This window comes from Lissotriton vulgaris, chromosome 1_1 (genome assembly GCF_964263255.1).
Source record: "Lissotriton vulgaris chromosome 1_1, aLisVul1.2, whole genome shotgun sequence".
NCBI classification, from domain to species: Eukaryota; Metazoa; Chordata; class Amphibia; order Caudata; family Salamandridae; genus Lissotriton; species Lissotriton vulgaris.
The window spans coordinates 516603183-516630095 of NC_141685.1; the positions used below are offsets into that span (position 1 = coordinate 516603183).

Here is a 26913-nt window from a genome sequence, read left to right on the forward strand (position 1 = left end):
GGCCACACTGTTAAGATGGTGCTGTGCCTCGTGTTGTCTTTAATGCCTGAACTACACTGCCCCTATCCTTTCAAGTTTCAAGTTTTATAGTTGTGTGTTCTATAAATAAATATTGGTATTAACAAAACATAACAAAGTTTTAATGAAGAAAATGAAGATGCTGATGAAGGGGATGCATCTGGAGTGGACAGGGAAGGTATTGCTTCCTTCTAAGAAACCTTCTCTTTTATGTAGAGGCGAAGGGTGAAGTTGAGAGATAGCTAGGTTGGGTAGCTCAGAGCCAGTTTGTCTTCTTTGTAAAAAATGTTGCAATTATGTTTTAAAACGTATTAACAGTATATTTTGAAAACAAATCCCTTAACACACTGTAAACGAGGACGAAGTTCCAATTGGCACGCCGTTTTAGTTTTCCAAACCTGTGTGGCCTTCTGACCTCAAAAATGCAATTGAGTTTTCTTTTTAACATGACTCCAGCTCCGTTAACAGCCCTTGTTCCCCATTAAGGCAAGCACACAACACACCAGCAAATTACAATAAATGGAGAGCTCTGACCTTTTGCCTCAGTCAAGAGACTGGCTTCAGACTTCAGGTACAGACTTCTGTTCTGACAGTACGGCTCATTCAAAGAGGCGCCTTTAGCTCGCATTCACCCAGCAGCTCTTTGGATAGTTTGCTTTCTCTGGCAGGTCTTCTGTCTGTCTTGTTATGTTGTTATGTTATGTTATTGAATTCTTTTATAGCGCATGACTTACCCAGGGGCATCTCAGCGCTGTACCCATAGAAATCCGGCAGACAAGAGCAGAACGTGTTATACCATGACTTGGTTAGAATAAGAATGTTTTTAATTGTTTCCTGAAGATCAAATAGGTACTAGATTGCCGCAAAGCAATTGGTAGAGAATTCCAAAATTTAGGGGCGATGTAGGAAAAGGCTCTGCCGCATGTACGGGTCATATAACAATCAACGTAAGAGTGTCAACAAATGTAAGAAACAGAAGCAACAGCCAAAGGTTCAAAAAGTCATAGAATCGCTGGCACCAGAATAGATTTCCAATTAGTAAGGAGGTAAGATACACGTGCTCAGTGTGAACTAAAAGGACCCTCAGGCCCCAACTAAAAGTTGGTAGCCAGTTGTCTTCATTGGGTCCCAGATAGTTGAAAGGAAAATCAGAATTAGTGATTTAAAGTGACTTAAAAAGAGTGTGGACTACTCCTCAAACAATTCATTTTAATGAGAGGGTCGCTCTAACTCTATTAAAACCAGTGAAACAAAAATGGACTGATAAGTGGTTGTGTTAATTTGAACCATTAAGTCCTAATAGTAGTGAAATAATAAAGAAAAATGGTCAACATGTTTCTGCTAAAGAGCCCAAGGTCAGCTCAGCATTCGTCAGGACCAGAAAAATAATTCTCACTCCATGGTGGACACACACTAAAGTATCCAGACCTATGGTGTGGGAAAAGAAACTAATGCAACCTGATCTGTAAAAGTTCATGTGGAGAATTCTTCCAATGTCCTCTCCTCATTATAGGAGACCAAAAACTCTGAAATGTAGAAATAGAGACAAACATGTGTAACTTATGAGCCCTCATTGTGAGTGTCAAAACATCATCTAGTTATAAACACATCTATGCATGTGTATGCATGCTGTATAACTCCATAATTTGCTCTAATGTGGTTACAGAAAATGTACAATGACAAATTAAAGGCTGTCACAATGTCCATGGATTCATATTCAATGTCCACTATTGTCAGCCTATAGTTAACGTGTGATCAAATTCTGTACACGTTATTAATCAGGCAAATACACCTTTGTGCAGAAAGTGCTCGTCAGAGATTAGTAACAACTGTAAGTTGAAAAACATGAAGTTAAAAAGCACCTTTACATTATAGGAGGATCAGTGGAGCCAATCGCACTTAGAGAGAGAAAAAAGAAGAACTCACAGGTAATTATTTGTGTTAAAGCCCCATGGGCTGGCGGCAGGGGGAATTTCTTCACGGCCAGATAATCTAAAAGTCAGAGAACAGAAAACTGATATATTGTATCCCTTCTCGACTCAGAGTGTTGGTAAATGTCGTTAAAATGGTTACGGGGCGCAAGGAACCTTACTTGTTTCTAGACGGCTCCCCGCCGATCAACCTACAGCATCCACATCCGCCGCCCGGAACTGCAAGCGGATCGCGTGTGAAGAGGTTGATAAGTAGGAAACAAACGTACGGAAAAAACGTGAACGACGTGGCTTGCGGTCACGTGACTAACGTAACCTCTTCACGATCTTAAAGGGGCCTCACTATTTACTTGCGTGTTTGTAAAAAAACCATGAATCGGTATCAATACCCGGAATGCAATGATACTCACGGGTTATGGTGCATAAAGGAAGGGAAACGTGTATAAACTTGACAAGCTGATGAAAAGTTTATCAACCGAACCCACTTCGGGATGATGTTATCAATATGCATAAGGGGTCGCCCAAAGTGCACAGATACTAGAACCTAATTGTAATCAAAAGCTTTGAATCAGCCTTATTATTTTTATTACTTTAGGACAAACCAAAAGTAGGAGGCTGTATAGTTACAGATTGTTGGAAGCAAAAAACAGGTTGGTGGAATAACGCAATCTAGGACCAAATTCTCATTTTGTAAGAAAGAGGTTATCATATTAGAAGGAACTTCAGAGGGAACACATAATTATCTCCGCATGACCGAACCCCACGGAATGTCATCATTGAGGCCATGTGTGTGTGTCGAAAGGCGATATATCCACCCTTGTTCCTTCTCAAAGAGGGTACCTTCATTGCTAGAATTCATTTGCTCTATTTCTACCCACTTAACATCATTGGGACAGTGGCCATATTCAAGGAAATGGGTGGTTAATTTAGTAGTGTTCCTACCACACCTCACATTACTGCGATGTTCACCAATACGCATTTTAATCCTCCTGGTTGTCATTCCCACATATCTGAGACTACAGGGACAAGTAATCAAGTAGATGACATTACTTGAATTACAATTGGTGTGACCTCTCAGTTGCCATTCTTTACCCTCTTCCAAGTGTAAGACTTTTGTTGTTGTCGTGAGGTGACAAACACTGCACCCCCCACAAGGGAAATGGCCCGTGACAGGTGGTAGGCCCCATACATTCAGTACAGTTTGTTCATGTATTGTCTGATCAGTTCTGGGGCAAGTATGCACAAGAGCATCACGCAGACTTCTTTCTCGTTTGTAAGAGAATAGCGTTTTTTGCCATTAGCGACCATTACTTGTCAAAATTTGCCAATGCTTCCCAATGCAGCGACTCACAGCATTGGAAATGTTGCTGTAAGTCGTCACACAGGTTAGTGGAACTTCAGTTTCAGTCTCTTTATTGTGATCTTCCAAAAGAGCCTCCCTGTTTTTATTTCTCGCTCTCTTTCGGCTTTTTTGTAATATTCTCTTAGGGTAGCCCCTCTGTGATAGCTTGGTAGTTAGATCTTCAGCTTGGGTATTAAAATCACTGAGACTACTACAATTTCTACGAACTCGTAGATATTGGCCGAAAGGTAGGTTTTCCCGTAAAGGGCGCGGTGAAAACTGGAGAAATGGAGAAGGTTGTTTTTACTGGTAGGTTTATAGTAAGTTTTACTCGTTAGATGATCACCTGCTCTGGTTAGAGTAACATCCAGAAAGACGATGGAATTAGTGTCATGTTGATGAGTGAATCTGAGATGAGGGTCGCAGGTATTCACCCAATCGAAGAAGGCTAGGAGACTATCCTCAGATCCTTTCCAAATTAAAAGCACATCATCAATGTACCTCTGCCACAGGATAACATTGAGAGCATAGGGGTTGGTGGTGGTCAGGATGTGCGTCTTCTTGAAGTTGTAAACATACCACCCTGCAATGCTGGGGGCAAAAGTACTGCCCATTGAAGTACCAGTCTTCTGCAGATATGTTACTCCGCATACTTTTACTCCGCATACCGTTACAACGCGACTTTTACAACGCATACCATTACAACGCATAGCGCTTTGGGGTGCTGGATAGTGGTAAGTATAATTTACTATTCTAACTCCAGTCCCCGTGGACCCTAGGGAAGGTGTTGGATAGTAAATTATACTTATTCCCTATCCTAGAGCGCCCCCCAGCGCAATGCGTTGTAATAGTATGCGGAGTAAAAGTCGCGTTGTAATGGTAGTGCGGAGTAAAAGATGCATTGTAACGGGTGTATACCGTATCTTTGTATTGAAAAAAATTGCGTTTGAGAGCTAAAGTAGCGCAATCAATGACAAAAGGCTTGGAGGTGGTATACGTCCAAGTGGTCTGCTCAAGTACATCAGCCAGGACCTTCAAGGTTGCATCCTGCGGAATGCATGTGTATAAACTTTCAATGTCTAGGGAGACCAAATAACATGGCTCCTCTGGTAGTTGTACATTAAGTAACATTGAAAGAAGACTTTTGGTATCCTTGATATAGGTGCTGGTTGATTGTACCAATGGCTTGAAGAAAAAGTCACAATATTTGGAGAGTGGCTCCAACTGGGAACCAATCCCCGACACTATTGGTCTTCCCGGAGGTGGAACCCGATTTTTATGGGTTTTGGGAAGTGTGTAAAAATAAGGGATTTTCTCCTCTGAATTAGTCAGAAAATCAGCTTCCTGTTTTCTGATATAGCCATCCCTTTCCGCAGTCGTGACTAATTCCAAAATTTCGTCTTTCAGGAAAGGAGAGGGGTCCTGTTAGAGGATGGTATAACTGGTGGTGTCACCCAGGAGTCGTTTGCATTCCTCATCATAGGCAGTGGCATTCTGGCCTGTACGGGTTAGCCTAATCCGTGGAATGTTCAGGAGAGCTAGATCATTAATCTTAAGTTTCGTTCGTGAACTTGTTTAAAAAGTTTATTATGGAGGTATGCTGGTCCCTCTCCTCTGCATGCTTTAAAGGCAAGACAGCATACCTTAAAGACAGATCTCTTTTGGACAGGAAGCCAATGTAACTGTCTAAGCAGGGGGAGGGAAGGGGATCCAGATGGCGCGTTCAGAACCATTCTGGCAGCGGTATTCTGTATAACCTGCAGTTTAGCTAGAGTGGTAGTGCCTATTTCTGCCAGCAAGGCATTGCCGTCATCAAACCCACTCCCTACCATGGCCTGTACCACGGTATGGCGTGGATCTAGAGGGAGATAGGGAATAATTCTACCTAACAGGCGTAGGTTATGATAGCACGTCCCAGCTATATGCTTAACATTATTTTTCATGTTTAGAGAATTATCCAGCTAGATTCCCAGACTTTTCACTGAAGTGGCATGTGTAGGCGCTTCTCCTAACTCTAGGGGCCACCATTCCGACGTCCATGATCGAGCATCCTTTCCTAAGAGCATGAGCTCTGTCTTCCCAGGATTCAGTTGTAGGCACCGCTCATTCATCCAATTGGCAACTGCTAGCATACTAGCAGAGAAACGCAGTTTCTCGTCCATGATATTTTTTCCTATGGGAAATAGCAGCTGCGTGTCATCGGCATACGAGATTATCTCGAAGCCGAAAGATTGAACAATTTTTGCCAATGGGGCTACGTACATATTAAAGAGGGTAGGGCCCAGGCAAGAGCCCTGTGGTACCCCCTTGTCCAATAAGAATGTGCCTTTAGAAACATATGCTCCAAGTGAGATGGTCTGCCATCTGTCTACTAAGAAGTTGGTCAGCCACTAAAGAGCTTTCCCCCCGATGCCACATTCAATCAGTCTCTCTGCTAAGCGTTGATGGGATATTGTATCAAACGCACTCGGAGAGATCTAAAAGAATCAGGACCGTGGAACCCCCTGCATCGAGGGTGCACCTCAATGAGTCAGTAACCGCCAGGATAGCTGTTTCTGTACTGAAGCCAGTACGAAATCCTGATTGGGAGGGATCCTATATGTTATTGGTCTCCAGATATTGACTTAGCTGGGTGTTGATTGAGGATTCCAATAGTTTTCCTAAAAGAGGCAGCAAAGATATTGGTCTGTAATTGTTCAACTCATTAGGGTCTGCTGATTGTTTTTTCAGGATGGGGTGGACAGTAGCCTCCTTCCAGACAGTTGAAATAAGGCCTGTAGAAATGGAGGAATTAAAGATCTTTTGGATGATGGGGGCACAGATTGGAGCTAAAAGAGCCATAACTCTCGGAGGACAAACATCCCTTGGTGAGCCCGATTTTGCAGTTAGCAGTAGATTGTCTATTTCTGCAAGGGAAATGGGCTTGAACTGGTTTAAAGTAGCCTTGGTAGAGATTGGGGGATTTACTTTGTTCAGGTTTAAACAGGAGAAGTTAAAGTGATTAGTGGGGAAATTATCATATATTTTGGCAATTTTATCGTGAAAAAAAGAAGCTATGGAATTACATAATGATTGGGATTCAAGTGGCGCTTGTTTGCATGCTAGAGGGGAGGAGAAATCCTTAACAATGTCGAACAAAGCCTTGGTGGAGTTCCTGAATTGTTCGATTTGTAAGTGAAGATATGCACAACAAGCTGTTTTATTGCTTTATGATAATGGGCTAAGGAAGCCTTATAAGTTTCCCTATCTTCAGATAGCTTGTCCTTCCTCCCCCTTCTTTCCTGTACTTTACACTTTGATTTCAGGGTTTTTAATTCACCTGTATACCAAGGTGCTGTAAGTCGTCTATATGGAAGATGTCCACTTTTTAATGGAATCACTATGTCAAATGTTCCTGTTAATGCCGCATTGAAGCTGGATGAGTAAACAAAACAAATGCCAATACTGGACTTACTTATCAATTAATACAAAGGCCTGTTATGAATTAAACATGACAGTCTGTGATCACGTTTGTTTCAAATTTATTTTCAAACGTTTTAAGAAATTTTCTTATTTTCAACCAATACTTTTTATGTGTGCATACCAAAGATATATACAAATTGTACAACAACATACACATTATATACACATATTTACAATACACGAAGATTTTAACTCAACCACACTAGCCACTCTCATTCCTCATACATACCATTTATACGAAACAGTATTTAACAAAAATAACATTACAAATAACAAAAAACAAATAACAAAAACCACTGAGGTAAGGGTCCGTGTCAAAAAAGTGAAAACATTGTATTCTACGTAAACCAAAAGTTCATGCAAGCATTACTCATTGCAGTAAATTAATCAACATTGGTGGAGAATCTACTTTTAAAAGGTATTGGTTGAAAATAAGAAAATTTCTTAAAACGTTTGAAAATAAATTTGAAACAAACGTGGACACAGACTGTCATGTTTAATTCATAACAGGCCTTTGTATTAATTGATAAGTAAGTCCAGTATTGGCATTTGTTTTGTTTACTCAGTTTGATTTGGACTTAGCCTTGCTGGTAAGGAGTCTAGACCCTGTTTAGCTTTTTTCGGCATTGAAGCTGGATAGCATGGCTGCAGGATCTTGATCATCCAGCTTGATATTAGATGGGAATGTTTCCTTGAATCTGTTCAAAGTAAGATTATGCCATGGCTGTGTGTTTTTGCCAATTTTAGATGTTGAATTGGGCCTATTCATGGATTCTAATTGCATTAGGATGGAAAATTGGATCATATAGTGATCCGACCAGACAAGAGGACGTGGCTGTAAAACTTCCAACTGTTCTGCTCTAGTAAAAATAAGATCAAGAGTGTGGCCAGCCTTATGTGTTGGTCCAGAGACCCTCTGTTTGAGCCCAATATCGCTCAAGTTGGAAAGAAGCCTCATTACATCAGGATTCACGCAGCTTTAGTGATGCACTACATTCATAGCACTACTCTCCATCTTTATTCACAGCCCTGACCTCGGTCTACATTAACACATCTCTCTCTCTCATATGTCTCTTCTAACTACCCTCACCTGCCAGTGCTACTTTGACCCAAGCAGCGTATATTAGTATATATCGTATTTTCTCAAAGCAGGGCCAGTGATGTTTCATGTGTGTTTGGGCCTGCACAGCAGTTCATGGTTTTGGATCATTAGAGGGTCGCCCTTCTGTCACTCCTGGGTCATTTCTAAAGATAACTTAATATGACTGCATTGATCGTGTGTGTGACCTTAAGTTGTACCTATGGACTCACACTTTAGATGATCTATACTGAATGACTTTACCCAACGAATGACTGTGGGTTGCTTCTCTGCCACTCCAGGATACATTCTATTGAGCTTTGCTATATCTGTGTACCTCTTGCCCATGTCTTAAAGGTACACATCTGTCGTTTGAAGCATGGAATCTGTAAAAAGGTTACCCACCAGCCTCTAAACAGTGCAAGACTGTGGGTGTTTCCTCTGATGATTCTGAGAGAACTCAATGGAGATTCAGTGCTACCAGTCTGCTAATGTATCAGCTCCTATTCAGGGGTATAAAGTGAAGTGTTGGCATCTGGCACAAGGAGGTGTATATGTTGTTTTGTTTTCCCAGAGCCAGATGAGCTGGCTGTGGTTTTATTTTAATATAAATGATGTCTTGCAGTCCAGGTTTAGATTAGGTTAGATGGTCTATTAAGTAGTTAAGATCAAGACCTATAGTAAAGAGCCCCACCAGGAGCAGCCAATACTCCAACTGAGACACACAGACATCCAACATTCCACTGCATCTAACACTCCACTGCATCACCACACACCAACATTCCACACCACACTCACACTGCTGAGCAACAGGTATAACAGGTTTGTCAAAATAATTCTTCATAACGCTTTTTTTCATGGTGCAATCTGTTTCATGATTTTCATTTATTTAGTGCACCCTTATGCAATTGATATGTGTTAGACCTGGCATCACTGGCGTGGTTTCCCCTGACATTTTGCCTCTACCTCCTGTAATTTTGACGCTGTGCTGTATTTCATTTTTTCTGGTTTAGATGCTTTGGGCACTTTGTCACTGCTGATCAGTGTCAAAGTGCAGGTACTCCCTAGGTATATTGTTATTGTGATTGGTTATCCATGATTGGCATATTTGTTTTACCAGTAGGTCCCTAGTAAAGTGCACTGAGTGTGCCAGGGCTGGTGATTCAAATGCTACTAGTGGGCCTGCTGCACTGATTGTGACACCCACAGGAGTAGCCCTAAAATGGTGTCTCAGGCTTGCCACCGCAGTGCCTGTGTGCAGTTGCCAACTGCCATGCTGACCTGACCAGTGTCCACACTGGTCAGGCCTAACCCTTCCCTTTCTGTATACATTGGACACCCCTATGGAAGGCCCTAGATACCCCCTGGGCAGGGTGCAGAGAGAAAGTACTAGTGTAGGTGACATGCTCTGGTAGTAAATTACATCCATTTTCGATATTCACTATTGTAAGGCTATCTTGCCCATAGGCTATATTGGGGAATGCTGTGTATAGGTTTACCTGCATATCTTCCCATAGGAGCAAGATAGAAAATAAAAGTCTGGTATCCCTGAACTCAGAATTTAATAACACATCTTTTAGGAAGGGTGGTTTTTAAATCCTGTGTTTGAAAACAGCCCTTTTAGAAAGTGGCTGTTTTCCTGTCTGACCTTTGACAGAGACAGTTGACAGAGACAGTTACGAACGAGACGAGGCGCTCGTCGGACAATCTCACGATTGATACAAGCTAAGTGAAGGTGGAGACTCACGTTAGGAGTATTTCTGCATCCCATTTGATCCCCAGGCAGCCGGTATGAGCATTCAGGCTGTTTCTGGTTAACACAGAACAAGTGTCCAAGAGTGGAGTTGCAGCATATAGTGCAGCCCTGATGAATCTGCCAAAATTGTTGTGGCAGTGAAACATGTCGGCAATGGCAATAGGTAATGGTATGCATGAATAGCTACCAGCCTTTTTATTTCAACAGCAGACATTCATTTCTCTATGAATAAAGTTATTAAAGAGAATTGGATGCTGTGTTTTATGCACGTATTTATGTAATTGTTTGTCACTAGCAGATGTTTTCTGCTTCCACTGTTTTCTGCACCGTTTGGTTTATTGTTTTGGACATTCTTTCGCTTTTTTCTTTGAGAATCGGATGACAACCGATGATGAGACAGGGGCCTGTCTGGAGAATACATACCAGATACCCCGTTGGTGGTGTTTCCGTGAGGTGTCATTCGTTTCTCGCACATTTTTTCTAAGTAGAATTTGGTCTAACACTGATGGTGTGGATGTCCGATACTGATTAGAGGTGTCAGACATTTTTTATATGGTGTTCTGTGTAACTGTCAAGGAAGATTGGCTTGTTATTTCAAATATTAGAAAATTATGGGCGAGGTGCAGTGAATTGTCCCCTTATGAGAATAAAATTACGTAGGGGAAGATAATAGTTATCAGTACGTACAGACTGTTCTATTATATAAGTAACTGACACAATGAGCGTCCTGTGGACAGGGGCTTTTGTTGTTGGTTAATGTCTGAGTGGAGGGCGACCCAGTCCAATGTTTCCCTCTGAGCTCCTATTTAGGTTAGACTGACCTTTCTAAGTGCCTTGGCCTGTTTGTGAATTGACTGTCTGGTTTGTGAGTGACAGGGGCTCTCTCTCAAAGTAAAGAAGAAGACAAGTAAACAAACTGCGCCCAGACTGTCCAGAACTGGTTCTGACAAAGCCAAGACCTCTCTGCCCTCAGAGAACAAAGAGAATATTGGTATAAAAATGGCTACCGAGACTACAGAAAATTCGATCATCCTGGAATCAGGAAGGAATCTCTGCCAAGGAGAAACCTGGAAGACTGAAGAGGAAGGACTGTCCTGCTGTGTGTTTGTGGGCTGACCTACAGTTGCTTTGCTGCCAAGGAGAGGGGAAGGACTTTGCTGTTTATTTGTCCCCTTGCTTGAGGAGATCTCCAAAGGCCTGAGGAGAGCTGGCCTCCTGTTAAGAAGTCCCAGGAACGAAAGGAATTCACCCCAGCTTTCCCCTGAACTCTGCTATATGAGTTCTGCCCTTCCTAGAGTGCTTGATCCAATTATGGGGTCTCTGGAAGTTGTGCCTGCTGTTTGGGGAGCTGGACAAGGAGAAAAGAAGAAAATCAGATTTTTTCACGCATCCCTTGCTTGCGGAGCGCATCCATGATAGTGTGAGGAAATTCCTGCTGCCGCGAAGATCGAGATCTTCGCAGTGCCTGTTGCCGCTGCAAGAACCTACGCATCGTTCACTGGCGGGACGCATCGCCCCAGAGCGGGAAGATTACTGGTGTTGCGAGTATCGTCACAGAACATGTCTTCGCTGGGTGAGATCGCCTCACCGCTTGCTTGCGGAACGCATCACCTTGCTGCGAACATCATCGCAGAGCCATCGCTTCGAGGGGCCGCAAAAGGAGAAGATCGATGCTACACATCACAGCCGTACCTGAGATCGGTGCCGTCCTGTAGATTGTCATCTCGTGCCTGTGCAAGACGCTTCCTACCAAACCTGAGCACCAGAATCCATACAAGGTATCGCATCCCTCCCCATACAGACCGGATTCGTCGCAACACGTCCGCTGCGTGCAGCGGGGCTGTCGCATCGCCTCACCAGGGTCTCAGGAGTGACGCATCGCATGTTTTTCAATGCTGCATCTGTATCACATCTACAGTTACTTTGGGCTAAACGTGACACAACTGTGGATTATTTTGACGCAAACCCTAGAACTCTTTTAAAATCATATTCTTGAACTGTGTATGTTGTTTTTCTATCATTCTGGTCTTGTGTAGTTTAGATAAAGATACTTTATTTTTCTAAACTGGTGTGGAGTACATTTGTGGTATTTTCACTGTGTTACTGTGAGTGTTGGTACAAAAACTTTACACATTGCCTTTGATAAACCTGTCTGCTCGTGCCAAGCTACCAAGGGGGTGAGCAGGGGTTATCTAAAGAGTGTATACTCCTTACCCTGACTAGAAGCAAGGGTCCCTATTTGGACATTGATACCTACCTCCGCCAACTAGAGACCCCCTGATCTAACATTGGTGGTCAGCTGTGAGGATTTGAATTTGTATTTGTACTTGACCCAAGTAATTGGTGTACATCACTAGTTTAGTGCAGACCACTATGCAACCATATACCGTGTTTTGATTGTTGGTTCTATTTTTGAGTAACTCTTCAAAGCATCATTTCTCAGCATGGGAAGGCAACAAGGGAACCAGCAGAATTGAAGTTTTGCATTGAGTATCTGTATTCATACAAAGTTGAACAACTCAAACAATTTTGCAAGGATCGTGCTTGCCCTGTGAAAAGCAGCTCTAGGAAGGATGAGCAGCAGAGAGCCTTGAAGTCCTGGTGGGAGGCCCAAGATGAAAATAATGCAAGTGGAAGGGATGGTTTTCAACCCCAAGATTTGCCTGTGAGAAACCCAGGCTCAAGGCCTGGCTGTAACTCCAGTAGGGGTTTCACTCCGGCAGAGTTAGAGGAGAATCAAAGAGTGAGAAACCATGAATTTGAAATCATGAGGATAAAAATGAAGCAATTGGAAGTAGAGAAAGAAAGAAAAGGGTGGCAGCGGAGAGCAAGAATGCTCGTCCCCTGGAGGAGAAGACATTTCTTTTGGCTCATGAGTTGAGCATGAGAGAACTGGATTTCAAGGCCAGGCAGGCGGAGTCCGGATCAAATGGTGGCAGCGCACAACCAGTGCATGGGGGTAAAGTATACATTCCCAAGGATTTGGTACAGAATTATAATAGGAGTGAGGATATCTATGCCTGGTTCACCTCGTATGAGATTGATTTGAGAATAAATGGTGTCCCTGAACAGTTGGATGAAGGGCAGCAAAGTAACTGATTATAAGGGGTTGTTGCATTTAATTAGTAGTCTATGTGTTCCAGAGCTGCGCCAGCATCTTTTAGACAGCAAGCTGACAAACCCCATTGAGCTTGCTAAGGAGGCAGACCACTGGACCAGTACCAGTGTCCACAGAGGAATTGACGGTACCACAGCCGAAGGTGGGCAGGGTCCCCAGCAGAAGAGTGGGGGGACAAGGGTAACCAAAAGGAGTTCTCTCAAGGGCCCCAAAACAGTTCCCAGGAAAAGGAGTCCCAAATCCCCCAAACCTAGACCAACCTGGCCCCCTAGGGGCAGGCGGGACAACAGGGGTCCCCCTACCTGGTATCACTGTAATGAGGTGGGACACATTGCCCCTGGTTGCCACAAGAAACCTCCAGAAACCACTGGGGCTTTAAAACCGGGGTTTAGTGAGGGTAGCTTTGGGAGAGGATTTAAATTTCCTTGAAGGGAAGGGACCAGCAGTTATCACCCTTGTCTTTTTAGGAGACCGAGAGATGGTCCAGGAAATCTACTTGCCCAAGAACACTAAGAAATACGGGCAGTGGGTAACCAATAATAGGAGTAAGATAGAGGCTCTGAGAGACACATGAGTCAGTGTGACCTCTGTAAGGTGTCAGTGGGCGTCTCAAGAGCAGGTCATTCCCAATGTACTTAACCCAGTAGTTGCAGCTGACAACTCGGTGCCCCTCTGCAAGGTGGTGCAGGTTCCCTTTGAGGGGAGGGGGGTCTCAGGTCTCTTGAAGGTTGTTGTGAGTCCATCCATCCCTGTAGACTGTCTGCTAGTGAATGACCTGGAGAGTTCCCCATGTAAGAAGGTGGAACACCAGGCTCATATGGAGATGTTGGGTCTGCCTGAGTGGATCTGTGTGACCACTCGGTCTATGGCAGCCAGTAGGGGTAATTCAGCAGACCTGGAGCCTGAAACATTGGCCCAGGGGCCTGCCAGGAAGAGAGAGAGAAGGGGGAATGGGAATCCAGCCCCTGCCATTCCCACAGCCCAGGAAGGAGCAGAACCTGAGGGGGATGCCCTGGAGCCTACAGGGGAACTGGTGGCTGAACTGGGGGATCTACCTGACCCATTGGCAGCAAGAAGGTGACATCTCCAGGGAAGAGTTCTGCAAGATGCAAAAGGAATGCCTTTCTCTCATTAGTGTGCTGCAGCAGGCTGCAGACCAGGCAGCAGGAGGAGAGTCCAAGGATCATCTCCTTTACCGGGAAGATGGGTTACTTTATATCCTCCCTGCAGCTATGACCGTCTGGACCTCGGTGAAAGCGGTTGCTCCCACCACGCTCCCTGACCCCAAGAGCTGGCAGATTATCCCTGTGGTATCGTAGCCTATCTCTGAACATAGCGCATTATAGCGCCAAACCTCGCATTACGATCTCTGTTCACTTTGAAGCGCAACTTTGGCTTAATTGATTCTGCTGCCGCCTTTAACATTGTGCATTGTGTGCTGCTTTAAACGCTGTTTTGTTGAAGCTACCGCCGCCTTTAGCATATTACTTCGTGCTGCTTGTATGCTTGTGGTGATTTGCATCCTCCTCAGCCCCAGTTTCACTTTCCCAGGAGCCATTTTCTCGTGTTTGTTTTGCCTTCCTTTGGCCCGCCTACCCTCCCTGCTACCGCCTCCCAGCTGACCCGCCCACGCTCCGCCCCCCTCCACTCTCCATTTATGTCAGATGTTCCAACGCGCAGCGTCCACGCGCTACGGCCACGCCAAAGGTAAGCCCGTCTACGCCCGTCCGCGCCTGGACCGCGCCCAGCGCCAGATCCCCTGGTCCTCGTAATGCCCACCCCTCCCGCATTACTTACGATGCCACCACCCTCCAAGCCCTTAACCCCGGCCGTTCCCCCAACTGCGTTCAAGCCGCTCCTGGACACACCCATGGACCCTTCTCTTGCAACTCCTGCAAGTTCGACGGCACCAACAACAATTCCTCATCTACGCACACACAACAAATATCCGACCCCAACCACCTAAAATGCATCCTGCTCAACACCCGCTCAGTCCACAGGCACGCCATCGACCTCTGGAATCTACTAGACACCATCTCTCCGGACGTCGCCTTCCTAACAGAAACATGGATGAACGCCTCCTCAGCCCCAGACATCACCATTGCCATCCCGGAAGGCTATAAAATCATCCGTAAGGACCGGACCGACCAAACAGGAGGAGGCATCGCTATTGTCCATAAGAAATCCATCCGCATCTCAACCAGCTCAGACGTCAATCTCGCCAACACTGACCACCTTCACTTCCAGATCCACATCGACCCCAAGACCACACTCAGAGGCACCCTCCTTTACAGGCCACCTGGACCCCGCGCACAATTTAGTGAAGACATCACGGACTTCATCACTCCACACGCGCTCCCCTCCGAGGATTACATCCTTTTGGGAGACCTCAACTTTCACCTTGAAAAGAACAACGACCGCAACACCACCTCCCTCTTGGACAACCTCGCCAACCTCGGACTTAAACAACTTGTCACTACCCCCACCCACATCGCAGGTCACACACTCGACCCTATCTTCACCTCCAGCAAACATGTCTCCTTCAGCCACACCACAGCTCTCCTCTGGACTGACCACAGCTGCGTTCACTTTACCTACAACAAGTCCACATTCAACAACCATCCCCAACCCACTCTGCGAAGAAACTGGAACAAAGTCACCATCGACCAGATTTCCTCATCGCTTCTTCAATACCCCCCCGCCCACTCCTCAAACCCCGACCAAGCAGCCACTAACTTCACCCAATGGTTATCCAACAGTGCCGACATCCTAGCACCACTTAAAAAACAACAAATCAAACTAGGCAGCAAGAAGGCCTCCTGGTTCAACGATGATCTTAAGAAATCCAAGAAACTCTATCGCTCCCTTGAGAAGGCCTGGAAAAAAGACCCAATCACCAGCACCAAAGACGCCTTCAAAAACGCCACCCGCATACACCACCAACTGATTCGAAATGCCAAGAAAGCCGCTTTCAAGGACCAACTAGATAGCAACGCCCACAACAGCAAGGAATTATTCAACATCGTCAAGGAATTTACCAACCCCTCAGCCAACTCCAACGACATCACCCCCTCTCAAGCCCTCTGCGACTCCCTAGCCTCATTCTTCCACAACAAAATTGCAGACATCCACAACAGCTTCGACAACCGACCCGAAGACCAACCCACCCAACCCTCTGCAGGACCCCCACCCCCGTTGAACACCCTCAATGACTGGAACCCTATCTCCACTGAAGACATCATCCGTCTGATGAACTCTATCCACTCAGGATCCCCCACAGACCCATGCACTCACCACATCTTTAACAAAGCAGACTCCATTATAGCACCACACCTCCGAGACGTCATCAATTGCTCCCTCAACTCCGCAACCTTCCCGGAAAGTTGGAAACACGCCGAACTCAGCGCCCTTCTGAAGAAGCCCACAGCTGACCCCACCGAACTCAAAAACTACCGCCCTATCTCGCTCCTTCCATTCCCGGCCAAAGTCATCGAGAAAGCGGTCAACAACCAGCTCGCCGCCTTCCTCGAAACCAACAAATCCCTCGACTCCTCACAGTCCGGCTTCCGAGCCAAACACAGCACTGAAACCGCCCTCATCGCAGCAACAGACGACATTCAAACTCTACTGGACAATGGAGACACAGTCGCCCTCATCCTCCTCGACCTCTCCGCTGCCTTCGACACAGTCTGTCATAGCACCCTTCTACAGCGCCTCAAGAACGTCGGAATCAAAGGAAAAGCACTGGAATCGATCACCTCGTTCCTCACCGGAAGAACCCAAAGAGTCCGCCTTCCACCATTCAAGTCAGAGGCCTCTGAAGTCATCTGCGGCGTACCACAAGGATCCTCACTCAGCCCCACCCTCTTCAACGTATACATGAGCCCCCTCGCGACCATCGCACGCCAACACAACCTCAACATCATCCCCTACGCCGATGACACTCTACTGATCCTATCTCTCACCAGAGACCCTAACACTGCCAAAACCAACCTGCATGAAGGAATGAAAGAAGTAGCCGAATGGATGAAGTACAGCCGTCTGAAACTGAACTCAGACAAAACTGAAGTCCTCATCCAAGGCACCTCCCCCTCCGCCTGGGATGACTCTTGGTGGCCGGAGGCCCTTGGAAAAGCACCCATCCCGACGGACCACGCACGGAACCTGGGAGTCATCCTAGATTCCTCACTCTCGATGAACAGACAAGTCAACACCGTTTCTTCATCTTGCTTCAACATTCTTCGCATGCTCAAAAAAACATTTCGTTGGATCCCCACCGAAACTAGAAAAACAGTCACCCACGCACTGGTCACGAGCCACCTGGACTACGGAAACACCCTATACGCCGGTACCACCGCAAAACTCCAGAAAAAACTCCAACGCATCCAGAACGCTTCAGCCAGGCTCATATTAGACATCCCGCGTAAAGAACACATCTCTGGGCACCTGAAAAACCTCCACTGGCTGCCCATCAATAAGAGGATTACTTTCCGTCTCCTAACCCACGCACACAAAGCACTTTACGAAATTGGACCCGAATGCCTCAACACACGACTGTCCTTCTACACCCCCTCCCGCCAACTACGATCCTCAAACCAAGCCCTTCCCACTGTACCTCGCATCAACAAAACCACCATGGGAGGGAGATCCTTCTCCTACCTGGCAGCTAAAACCTGGAACTCACTCCCCACTCACCTTCGCCTTACTCAGAACCACCTAGCATTCAGAAAGCAACTTAAAACGTGGACATTCGAGAAGTAATTCCCCACCCTTCTTCTAGCGCCTTGAGACCCTCTGGGTATGTAGCGCACTATATAAATCTCTTGACTTGACTTGACTTGACTTGACTAAGGTCGCTGAGCCCGGTGCAGCACGTGTGCTGGTGATACCCGAGCGCTTGAGGGTCTTCCGAATGGGTCTGGCTCATGACGTGTCTCTCGCAGGACATCTGGGGCAAGCTAAGACCTTCAAAAGGCTTTTCATCCACTTCTTCTGGTCCCAGATGAAGAGGCATGTTGGTACGTTCTGTAGGACTTGCCAGACTTTCTAGGCAAGTGGCAAAAGTGGTAGAAAGTGCAAGGACCATGCCACCCAGTACCCGGAAGCTGTCCCTCTCAGGACAATCACAGCACCTGTGGTGGGCTGTGCCTCGAAGGGGATCTTTTCCCTTGTGGGGATCCCCAGAGAGGTGGTCTCCGACCGGGGTACCAAATTCATCTCTAGGTACATGAAGTCTCTGTGGGACGAGTGTGTGGTAACTTATAAGTTCACCATTCCTTACCATCCTCAAGGAAACGGGTTGGTTGAAAGGTTCAACCGAACTCTGAAGCGTATGATAATGGGCCTTGCGGAGCCCATGCAACGGAAGTGGGACGTCTTTTTACCATGCCTGTTGTTTGCCTACAGGGATGTGCCTCAGAAGTCTTTAGGGTTCAGTCCCTTTGAACTTTTGCATGGCCACCCTGTTAGAGGACCTCTCACTCGGGTGAAGGAGGTGTGGGAGAAATCCCCGGGGAAAAACCCCCAGGATGTGTTCAGCTATATGCTTGCCTTCCGCAACCAGACACCGCGCTTCAGGAAGCTCACTCAGGAGAACCTAGAAGCTAGCCAGGAAGAAATGAAAAGATGGAACGACCAGAATGCCACTCTGGTCGAATGGTCAAATTTCAACCTGTGCACCGGAATCCATACAAGGTATCGCATCCCTCCCCATACAGACCGGATTTGTGGCAACACGTCCGCTGCATGCAGCGGGGCTGTCGCATCACCTCCCCATGGTCCCAGGAGTGATGCATCTCTTGTTTTTCAGCGCTGCAACTTCCATTTAGAACTTTTATCACATCTACAGTTACTTTGGGCTAAACGTGACGCAACTGTGGATTATTTTGACGCAAACCCTAGAACTCTTTTAAAATCATTTTCTTGAACTGTGTATGTTGGATTTTTGTTGTTTTAGTCGTGTGTAGTTTATATAAAGATACTTTATTTTTCTAAACTGGTGTGGAGTCTATTTGTGGTGTTTTCACTGTGTTACTGTGAGTGTTGGTACAAATACTTTACACATTGCCTTTGATAAGCCTGTCTGCTTGTGTCAAGCTACCAAGGTAATGAGCAGGGGTTATCTAAAGAGTGTATCCCCCTTACCCTGACTAGAAGCAAGGGTCTCTATTTGGAAGTATGTACCTACCTCTGCCAACTAGAGACCGCCAGATCTAACAATAAGAAACAGACATACAACCCAACCTGCCCTGAGCTTGACAGGTCATTATCATAGAAGGGTAAAGATTCAAGCAGGACTGGTCCACTTATATGGAACGAGATAAGAGAGAAGCAGGGTTGACCTCCCCCCTTCACTCATCCAGCCATCTCCCTTTTCATTTTACATACTACAAAACAATACCAAATTTATCTTTAGATAACATTACATATCTCACTTGTAACATTTCTCTGCACTTTTGTCGTGCAGCTTGCTCATGCTAATACACTGCTCTGAACTTTACAAACAGTGCTGAAGCCAAGAGGAGTGCCCCACAGTGAGTTCCTAGACCACTGCTGCTGCTTGTTACATTATTTCTGGGCAAAACACCCATTATGGAGGGCTGTTATCAATGTGAGTGGTGGTAGAAGGAAGGCCGTAACTGGTCTTGGGTTGCTTTTTCTCTGGTTCTGAGAGGAGCTGGCTCAGTAGTCCTAGCTTGATCATTTCTACTGGAGCAGAACCATGGCTGATTTGCACATAGTTGGGCTTAATCTATGGTGGAATGGTGGACAAAAATAACGATGGGTTGATGTGCTAAATAGAGCAATTGTCAGTGGTGAGATTATTTGCAAGCCTTTGCCCCATCACAACCCATTTAAGGGACAGAAAAGGGGTGCAGGTAGCAAATTAACCTTGCTTCAGGTTCTTATATTACAAAGGGCACCACAGTATTTGAAAACTTAATAACAGTAAGTCAACAAGCAAGTATATTGTGCAGTAACTAACCATGGACAATTGTACAAACAACTAACTAGTGCTTAATTTAAGCTGGTGGTTGCAGGTGGGGCCCACCTGGCACCTATTTTTGGGGACCTGCACCTATTTTGACTCAACAGACTTTGAGCCAGAGAGAGAGAGAGAACAACGAAAAAGTGGAAGATAAACCCAGTAGAATTGAGACGAAAGGAAATATCAGTAATAAAAAAGAGTGAGACAAAGAGGCAAGGAGTGTCTGGTGATGGACTCAAGAGGCATGAAATCAACTCAAGACTGTGCAGTAGTGGTACTTGGTACTTTGCCCTTGGATGCCCTAGGCTTCTGAGCAAAACCTTGGGCACCAGCTCTTATTTTATTTTACAAATTAAGCACTGCAAACAAGGTACGCCTAGACGTCCTGAGGAAGGGTCACATTTATTACAAAAATATATGCACATCTAACTGCATTGGGCGGATGCCCTTTTTATATTCATTTTTGAGCAATGAATTATTCGGAGAAGCGATAGGGCTTCCTTCACACGGACTAAAAAAGAAAAGAATAGAGATGGTAAATTAAAAGAAAATGACGTACACTAGCAGGCCAAACAATATTATGTGATAATAACCATTAAAATATTTATCATTTTGGGAGAAGTAATTCGATATCATTTCCATCCACAGATGGCAGTGAATAACAGACGTAGAGAGACAGAATAGGAAAGAAATGGGTCCACAGACAGACACAAGACGTGTCTGAAAGCAGCTGTGCAGAAAGAACAATTTGAATATGAGAATATCAATTCTCATACCTGCTCAATATGATCTAAGGAAACCATAAAAGTTGATAGATGTTTCTATTACGCGTTCATTTTTTGCTGAGTTAGAGTTTATTTAAACAATATTAGGTTAGGTTTGTTTTCAGTGGTAGTTATTATTGAGAAAATAAGTCGACAAGCATTCAGTCTAACAAACTATTACTTCTATTGCATACTTACTTGGATATTTTATGAAATCAAGTGTGAACGCACTCAATCTCCTGAATTGGTAATAAAATACTTCATTAAAATACTATCTTCTCACCGTTACATTGTGGTGTGTTTTAAGTGTACAAAATGTAGGTGTTAAAGCCCTCATTGTTTATAGGGAACCTTCAAATAAGTCAAATAGTTCACGGATCCCTATGAAACAAGGGCGTCATGTTCCTAACGACTGCCCTCAGACGAGGCTGCAGAGCTTTAGCGTTGTGAGGGTTACTAGGATTATGTGTCATAAAGTACCACATATTGTGGCCTGTTTATCCAATTTAGACGGCAAAAAACTGCATAGTTTTACAAATTATGTGGTGAATGTGGAAAATCCATAAATATGCAGCAAATTTGCAGAAATACATTAGTCAACTGGTTCCTGCAACGCTCTACTGTTTTCATAGCAGTTTAGTTTTGAGAGGTAGCAAAACCTAAACATTTTATCTCCTGACGCAGTATTGGTTGGCACCTGAAGTTAATATCTATCTATCTATCTATCTATCTATCTATCTATCTATCTATCTATCTATCTATCTATCTATCTATCTATCTATCTATCTATCTATCTATCTATCTATCTATCTATCTATCTATCTCTCTCTCTCTCTCTCTCTCTCTATCTATCTAGCTATCTATCTATCTATCTAGCTATCTATCTTACTATTTAAATGTATATCGATATGAATTTAATATATGTATAAAATTGCTGCTGTTGTGACTCAAACTAGCAGGTAATTTTTAAACATATTCATAACTAGGTATGTAACTTCTTTGAAAATAAACACCGATGTAAATACAGACCCACAAATATTTTTTCTGAATCCTATGGTAATTCAACCAGCAAACAATGCGAAGTGCGCTCTTTCTTTTCCCGGTGATATTAATTCTATTTACCATAAGTTTTGTGTTCCTGAATTTTTATGAGGCATTGACATTACTTTATTAAAGGTATTTTCCTCATTTATTTCTCATTTTATGCAGAGCTCAATAGTAGATGAATTCACAATACTATACCCAACTTCTTATAATAACAGACACATTGATGGCACTTTAAATGCCATCTAGTGTCACTTAATGCATTTGTCATTTCAGATGATCAAGATTCCCGTTTATTTAATCTAGGCTTCGTAGTCAGTGTGATGACATTTCCATATCTACTAATATAACTTGGAAGCCTAGACTATGCCTGCACCGTTGCATTAGGATAGTTATTAAAAACATATAATACCGCCAGAAACCCAAAAGAGCTGTTTTCCATGTTGTACAAAGACTGTCGAGTGATACAGTTTCAAACCTGAACACCTGCTATAAAATAACCATCTGTGTTTAACTGTAATTTAACGGTAATTTAATTATAGGTGCATTCCTTTAGTGTAAATTGCAAGTATCTCTCTGCACTTCCCCGGTTAGTCCGCCATCAAATTCTGGCAGTTTTGTAAAGAAATCAGCATTGAACTCCTAACACCACCTGCTAACGCAGTCGCATTGCAGATTGGAGATAGGCATTTGGGGTTTGGCATTGGAATTAATTGGCACACTTAAATATTATTAAAGCCAGAATCGAAACCGCACTAATTAATCATACGTCTTAAGAGGCTAATGTCCTTGTAAAAAAAGCACAGTTTGTTTGCAGTGGTGATATAGGCAAGGAGTTACCTTGACTGATCTTCTAAGTATAGGTTTTAATATTAATATCTTAACACCAAGGTGCCCATTGCTGTGAGTTAACTGAACTAAGATACTGTACAAAATCATCCACAATATATAGTAATCCTAGTTCAAAATGAGCTCTTAAATCCTAGCCAGTTATTCTAAAAAATAATATTAAATGCAACCTCTGCAGAACTCAAGCAACCACATAATGCCATCTTCTGGCTTTTTCTACTTTTTCTAATATGTAGCGCTATGCATGTTATGCACATATACTAAATATGTATATAATTTGTATTTGAAGTACATTTACAGGACCCTTAAAACTCTTTATTACGACACAGATGTTGGTGCCTGGCAACAGCCAATAAGACTGCCTGGGTCACTGACTACTCTGGGAATCTGCGGGTTCCACTCTGTCCTGCTCAAAGTGGTTGGCACGCATCATCTTTCAAACGTGCTAAGGAGAGCAGCTAGTAGGAGGCCCCCGATCGTGGTCGCCACCCCTGGCTTCCTTTGCAATCCTCTTGTGTCCCCCGCACCTATGGCAACACCCTCTCCTAGGCCAATCAACACTTGCATGTTGTTGCATTGCATTTGTGTGTGGCGTAGATACAAGTTTAGCTGTTTAAACTGCCCTGAAATATTCATACATATGACAATACGTAGAGTGACTTTGGGACCTCGCTCTCCATCCATTTGTATCCTATAACTATCATTCACATTTCGTTTCCACCTGGAACAGCATACTGCATGGGGCAGTGGCTCAGCCTTCTTCAGCTCTTGCTGTGTGAGTCACTGCATTTTGCCTTTTTACATGAGGAAGGATCGAGTGGCAAAAGAGTGGTTCTCTGGCTGCCTTTCAGCAGATCTGAGGGAGCAGCCATAGGTGTTAGGTACCTAAGAAACCTGAAAAGTTTCCTAATGCATACAGTGGAGTGATTTGAGTGGCATTTAACATAGTAAATGCCAGCGATCTTCCCTCTTTATACTTCTCAACCCTTGCGTCAATGGAATGTGCGCTGTAGATCTCAAGTGGGGCGGCATATAGAAAGTTATCATTGTTTACCTTAGTGCCATTATGCATGGATAAGATATCAGGAACCATACACAAAGATAGTAGAGATCCGGGCGGGATGTGTGAGTTGTTAGTTGAAATACTAGGTGTTTCTAAGGTCTGAATGTCTAAACAATTCACTTGTATGGGGATGTGACTTTTCTCCTTTCTCTGAGCAACCCTAGAGCCTACTAGTGGTAATCAATCAACCTCCCTCTAAGGTTGGAAGCATGTCAAAACGGTTATGAACTGGGACATTATATAAGGGGGGGGGAGTGACCTTTATGGGTCTGCTAGCTAAAATGGTGTGATTGGTCTTCGTAGGCTGGTAGAAATATCCCAAAGGGACTAGGTTAATACCCTGTTTTGAAATAGAGTAGTATCCAGCTCTATGCAGTATAGTTTGGGCTAACTGAGGAGTTCTAAAAGTTAACAACACGCAATCGCCATGTAGGTTCTTGCATCCTCTACCTATCCAGCTCACTTTTCTGGCCATTTTAAACTCGGCGAAAAGCATCTCTGTTAATCCCGTTTTTGTACCCAACTAGAGCAGGGACTTGTTTCTCAAAGTGTCCCATGACTCAATCACCACTGATGAAAGCCTGGGCACATTGGCTAAAACTACTGTATACGGAGTAGCAGTTGGTTGGTAGATCCGAATAGGTAATTTCCGGCTCGCGTCCATTTGGGAGATTGGAAGAATTTGCACTATTGGCGTTTAGATTGGCCAATATGTAAGCCCGTGGGTTGTTACCCTCCCCCAGTCGCCCTGTGATGTAATCAGCTGAGGTGTTAGTGCGTAAAGGTCTGGAGGGTGTTGGAGGTAATGGGGAGTTGATAGCTGACGATTTTACAGTCAACAAATGTTGGTCCCCATTATAGTAAACCCCCTTGGCGTTTATATGATTGAAAGTAGCTGTAAATGTGAGGCGAGTGTGTGTCTGGCTACGGCTTTCAAGGTGAACCGGGTAGTGATTGTTAAGCAGTGGTCGAAGTGGGAAAAAAAAGTAGGGGAACTGTGGGTGGAAAATCAGGGGACGGGAATAACCGAAGATTGAATCAGTGGGCGGAGTCAGGGGTGTGGCTAGAAAAGCAAAACACACCAATTTTTTGTACGTTTAGTACGTTTAGCATTTCACTGACCAGTTACAGATTATAAAGGTATTTAATTAAAACAATAGATAAACATGTTTATTTGAGGTTTAATTCAGGAAAAAGCAAACACTCCTAGGGAATACAGGTTTATGTAAATGAAATTAAATGAAAAGACGATTTGTAAAGTGCGTTGGCTACCCCAAGGCATCCCAGCGCTGCAAGAGGTCAAGCCTGGGACAGAGCCGCAGAAAGTTACTCTGGTATGTTAAAGAGCCAGGTTTTCAGTAGTTTTCGGAAAGTCAGTAGTTTGGGCTCTGATCTGACTGTGAGAGGCAGGGCATTCCAGAGCCTAGCGAGTTTGTAAGAGAACGAGCGGCCTCCGCATTTGTCTCTCTTGAATCTGGGTATTCTGGCGAGGTAAGAGGATCCTGATCTAAGCTGTCTGTTGGGATGGTAAGCAGTTATAAGGGGGCGATTAATGATGGGTCCTGTTCCCCAGTAAGAACAATGTGCGATGCACATAGCCTTGAATTGTATCCTCGCTTTTAATGGGAGCCAGTGGAGGTCTTTTAGTCTGGATTTAACTGAGATTCGCCGGGGGATTTGGAGGAGGGTCCTGGCTGCGCTGTTCTGTATTATTTGTAGCTTATTTAGGGTGGACTGGGGGGCCCCGAGGTATAGGGCGTTCCCACAGTCCAAGCAGGACAGAATAAGACCTTGTACCATAATCCGTCTGGCATGAAAGGGAAGGAAAGAGAGGATTTTGCGCAGCAGTCTTAGGAGAGCAAAGCAGATGGCGGATAGTTTGCCCGCCTGGTGATTAAAATTGAGTGACTTGTCTAACCATATGCCGAGGCTTTTGATTGATTCTCTGGGTGGGGGGGGGGAACCAGACAGGGGGGCCAGATTGGATCTGTAATCTTGTCAATGGTGTTTCCAAGGAGCATAAGCTCCGTTTTCCCCCGTTTAATTTAAGGCAGGAGGATGTCATCCATATGGTGACTGCTTCCAAACATTTTTCAGGCCATGATGTGAGTTAAGGGGGGGTCTAGAGCCACCACTAGCTGGGTGTCGTCTGCGTAGGTGACATTTTTTACTCTGAAGGGGTGGATGACCTCAGCCAGTGGGCTCATGTAAACATTCAAAAGGGTGGGGCTTAGAGAGGAGCACTGTGGTACCCCACAGTTCAGAGGTTTGCTGGGAGAGGTGTGTTCTTTCTCAAATTCCTGGAAGGAGCGATCAGAGAGAAAGTACCTGAGCCAGGTGATTGCCATTCCAGAGATTCCTATCCCGCTGAGTTGGTGTAGTAGGATGTTGTGGTTTTCAGTGTCAAGGAGAATGATGGCTGTCGATCCTCCATTGTCCAGGATCCTTCTGGCCTCCTCGGTCACTGCAACCAGGGCCATTTCAGTCCCATGGAGGGGGCGAAAATCCGTCTGGGACGGGTCCAGTCTTGTGTTTAACTCCAGAAAGTTTCTCAATACGGCGTTGACATGTTTTTCTAGGAGTTTACTGAGCCAGGGCAGTAGGGAGATGGGTTGATAGTTGGAGGGGTTGTTCTGATCTAAATTGGATTTTTTTTAAAGGGCTTTCACCATGGCTTGCTTCTAGGGGGGTGGGACAGTACCAGTGTGGAGGGAGGTGTTGAGTAGGTCCAAAATGGTGGGTGAGATGTGATGGATGACTGGAAGAAGGATGCGCGGGGGTGCGGGGTCTTTTGGTGAACCAGACTTAACCTGATGCATAATTAACTCTAAGTTGGTGGGATTTAGAGGAGGAAAGTGCTCAAGTGTAACTGGGGGAGGGGGGGCAGGTTCTAGGGAGTTATTGGTCAGAGGGGAGTGGTGGGGGAAAGAAGTGTTGATTGTTTCGATTTTGCGGAGAAAGAACTAGGTTGTCGCAGTGGGCATTGACATCGCCGTATTCTTTGGGTGCCTCAGCTAGTTGAAGGAGGGATTTCGCAATGCGGTAAATTTCCTTGAGTTTAGAGGCTGATTTGGCAATATTTTCCTCCAAATAGGTTGCCTGTGCTAGTTTGATGCAGGCTTTGTAGGTTTTGATTGCAGTTCTATAGGTCAGTTTTCTTGTGGGTGAGTAGTCTAGGCGCCAAAAAGCGTGTGAAGCGTGTGAAATATAAGCAGGAACAACATGCTACCTTGCTTTTACTCCCATTGTTCAGAAATCCATGATTATTTTTTGTCTCAAACATTGAGGATATGAATACAGGGCTCCTTCTGTACACATGTGTTAAGCAGGGCTCAGAAGAGAAAGGGACTCTTCAGGAGAATCTAGACTCACGGAACCCCACAAAGGCTCCTTCATATTCATGTCAGCCAGCTAGCTGCTCAATCATAATATAACAAAAAGAACAACTGGTGGAAAGAATGCAGAACAATACCATACATTCACCACAGTACAGAGATCTG

General features: G+C 44.6%; 1 protein-coding gene across 1 annotated transcript in view; it reads right to left on the bottom strand.

Moving 5' to 3' along the window:
• Nucleotides 1-25893, bottom strand: part of LOC147747418 (uncharacterized) — a 48236-nt gene extending 22343 nt beyond the window's left edge. Inside the window, exon 1 of the mRNA XM_086925581.1 lies at nucleotides 25742-25893. Coding sequence (XP_086781707.1) covers nucleotides 25742-25893 — 152 coding nt within the window. The remainder of the gene's footprint in view (nucleotides 1-25741) is intronic.
• Nucleotides 25894-26913: the final 1020 nt, after the last annotated feature.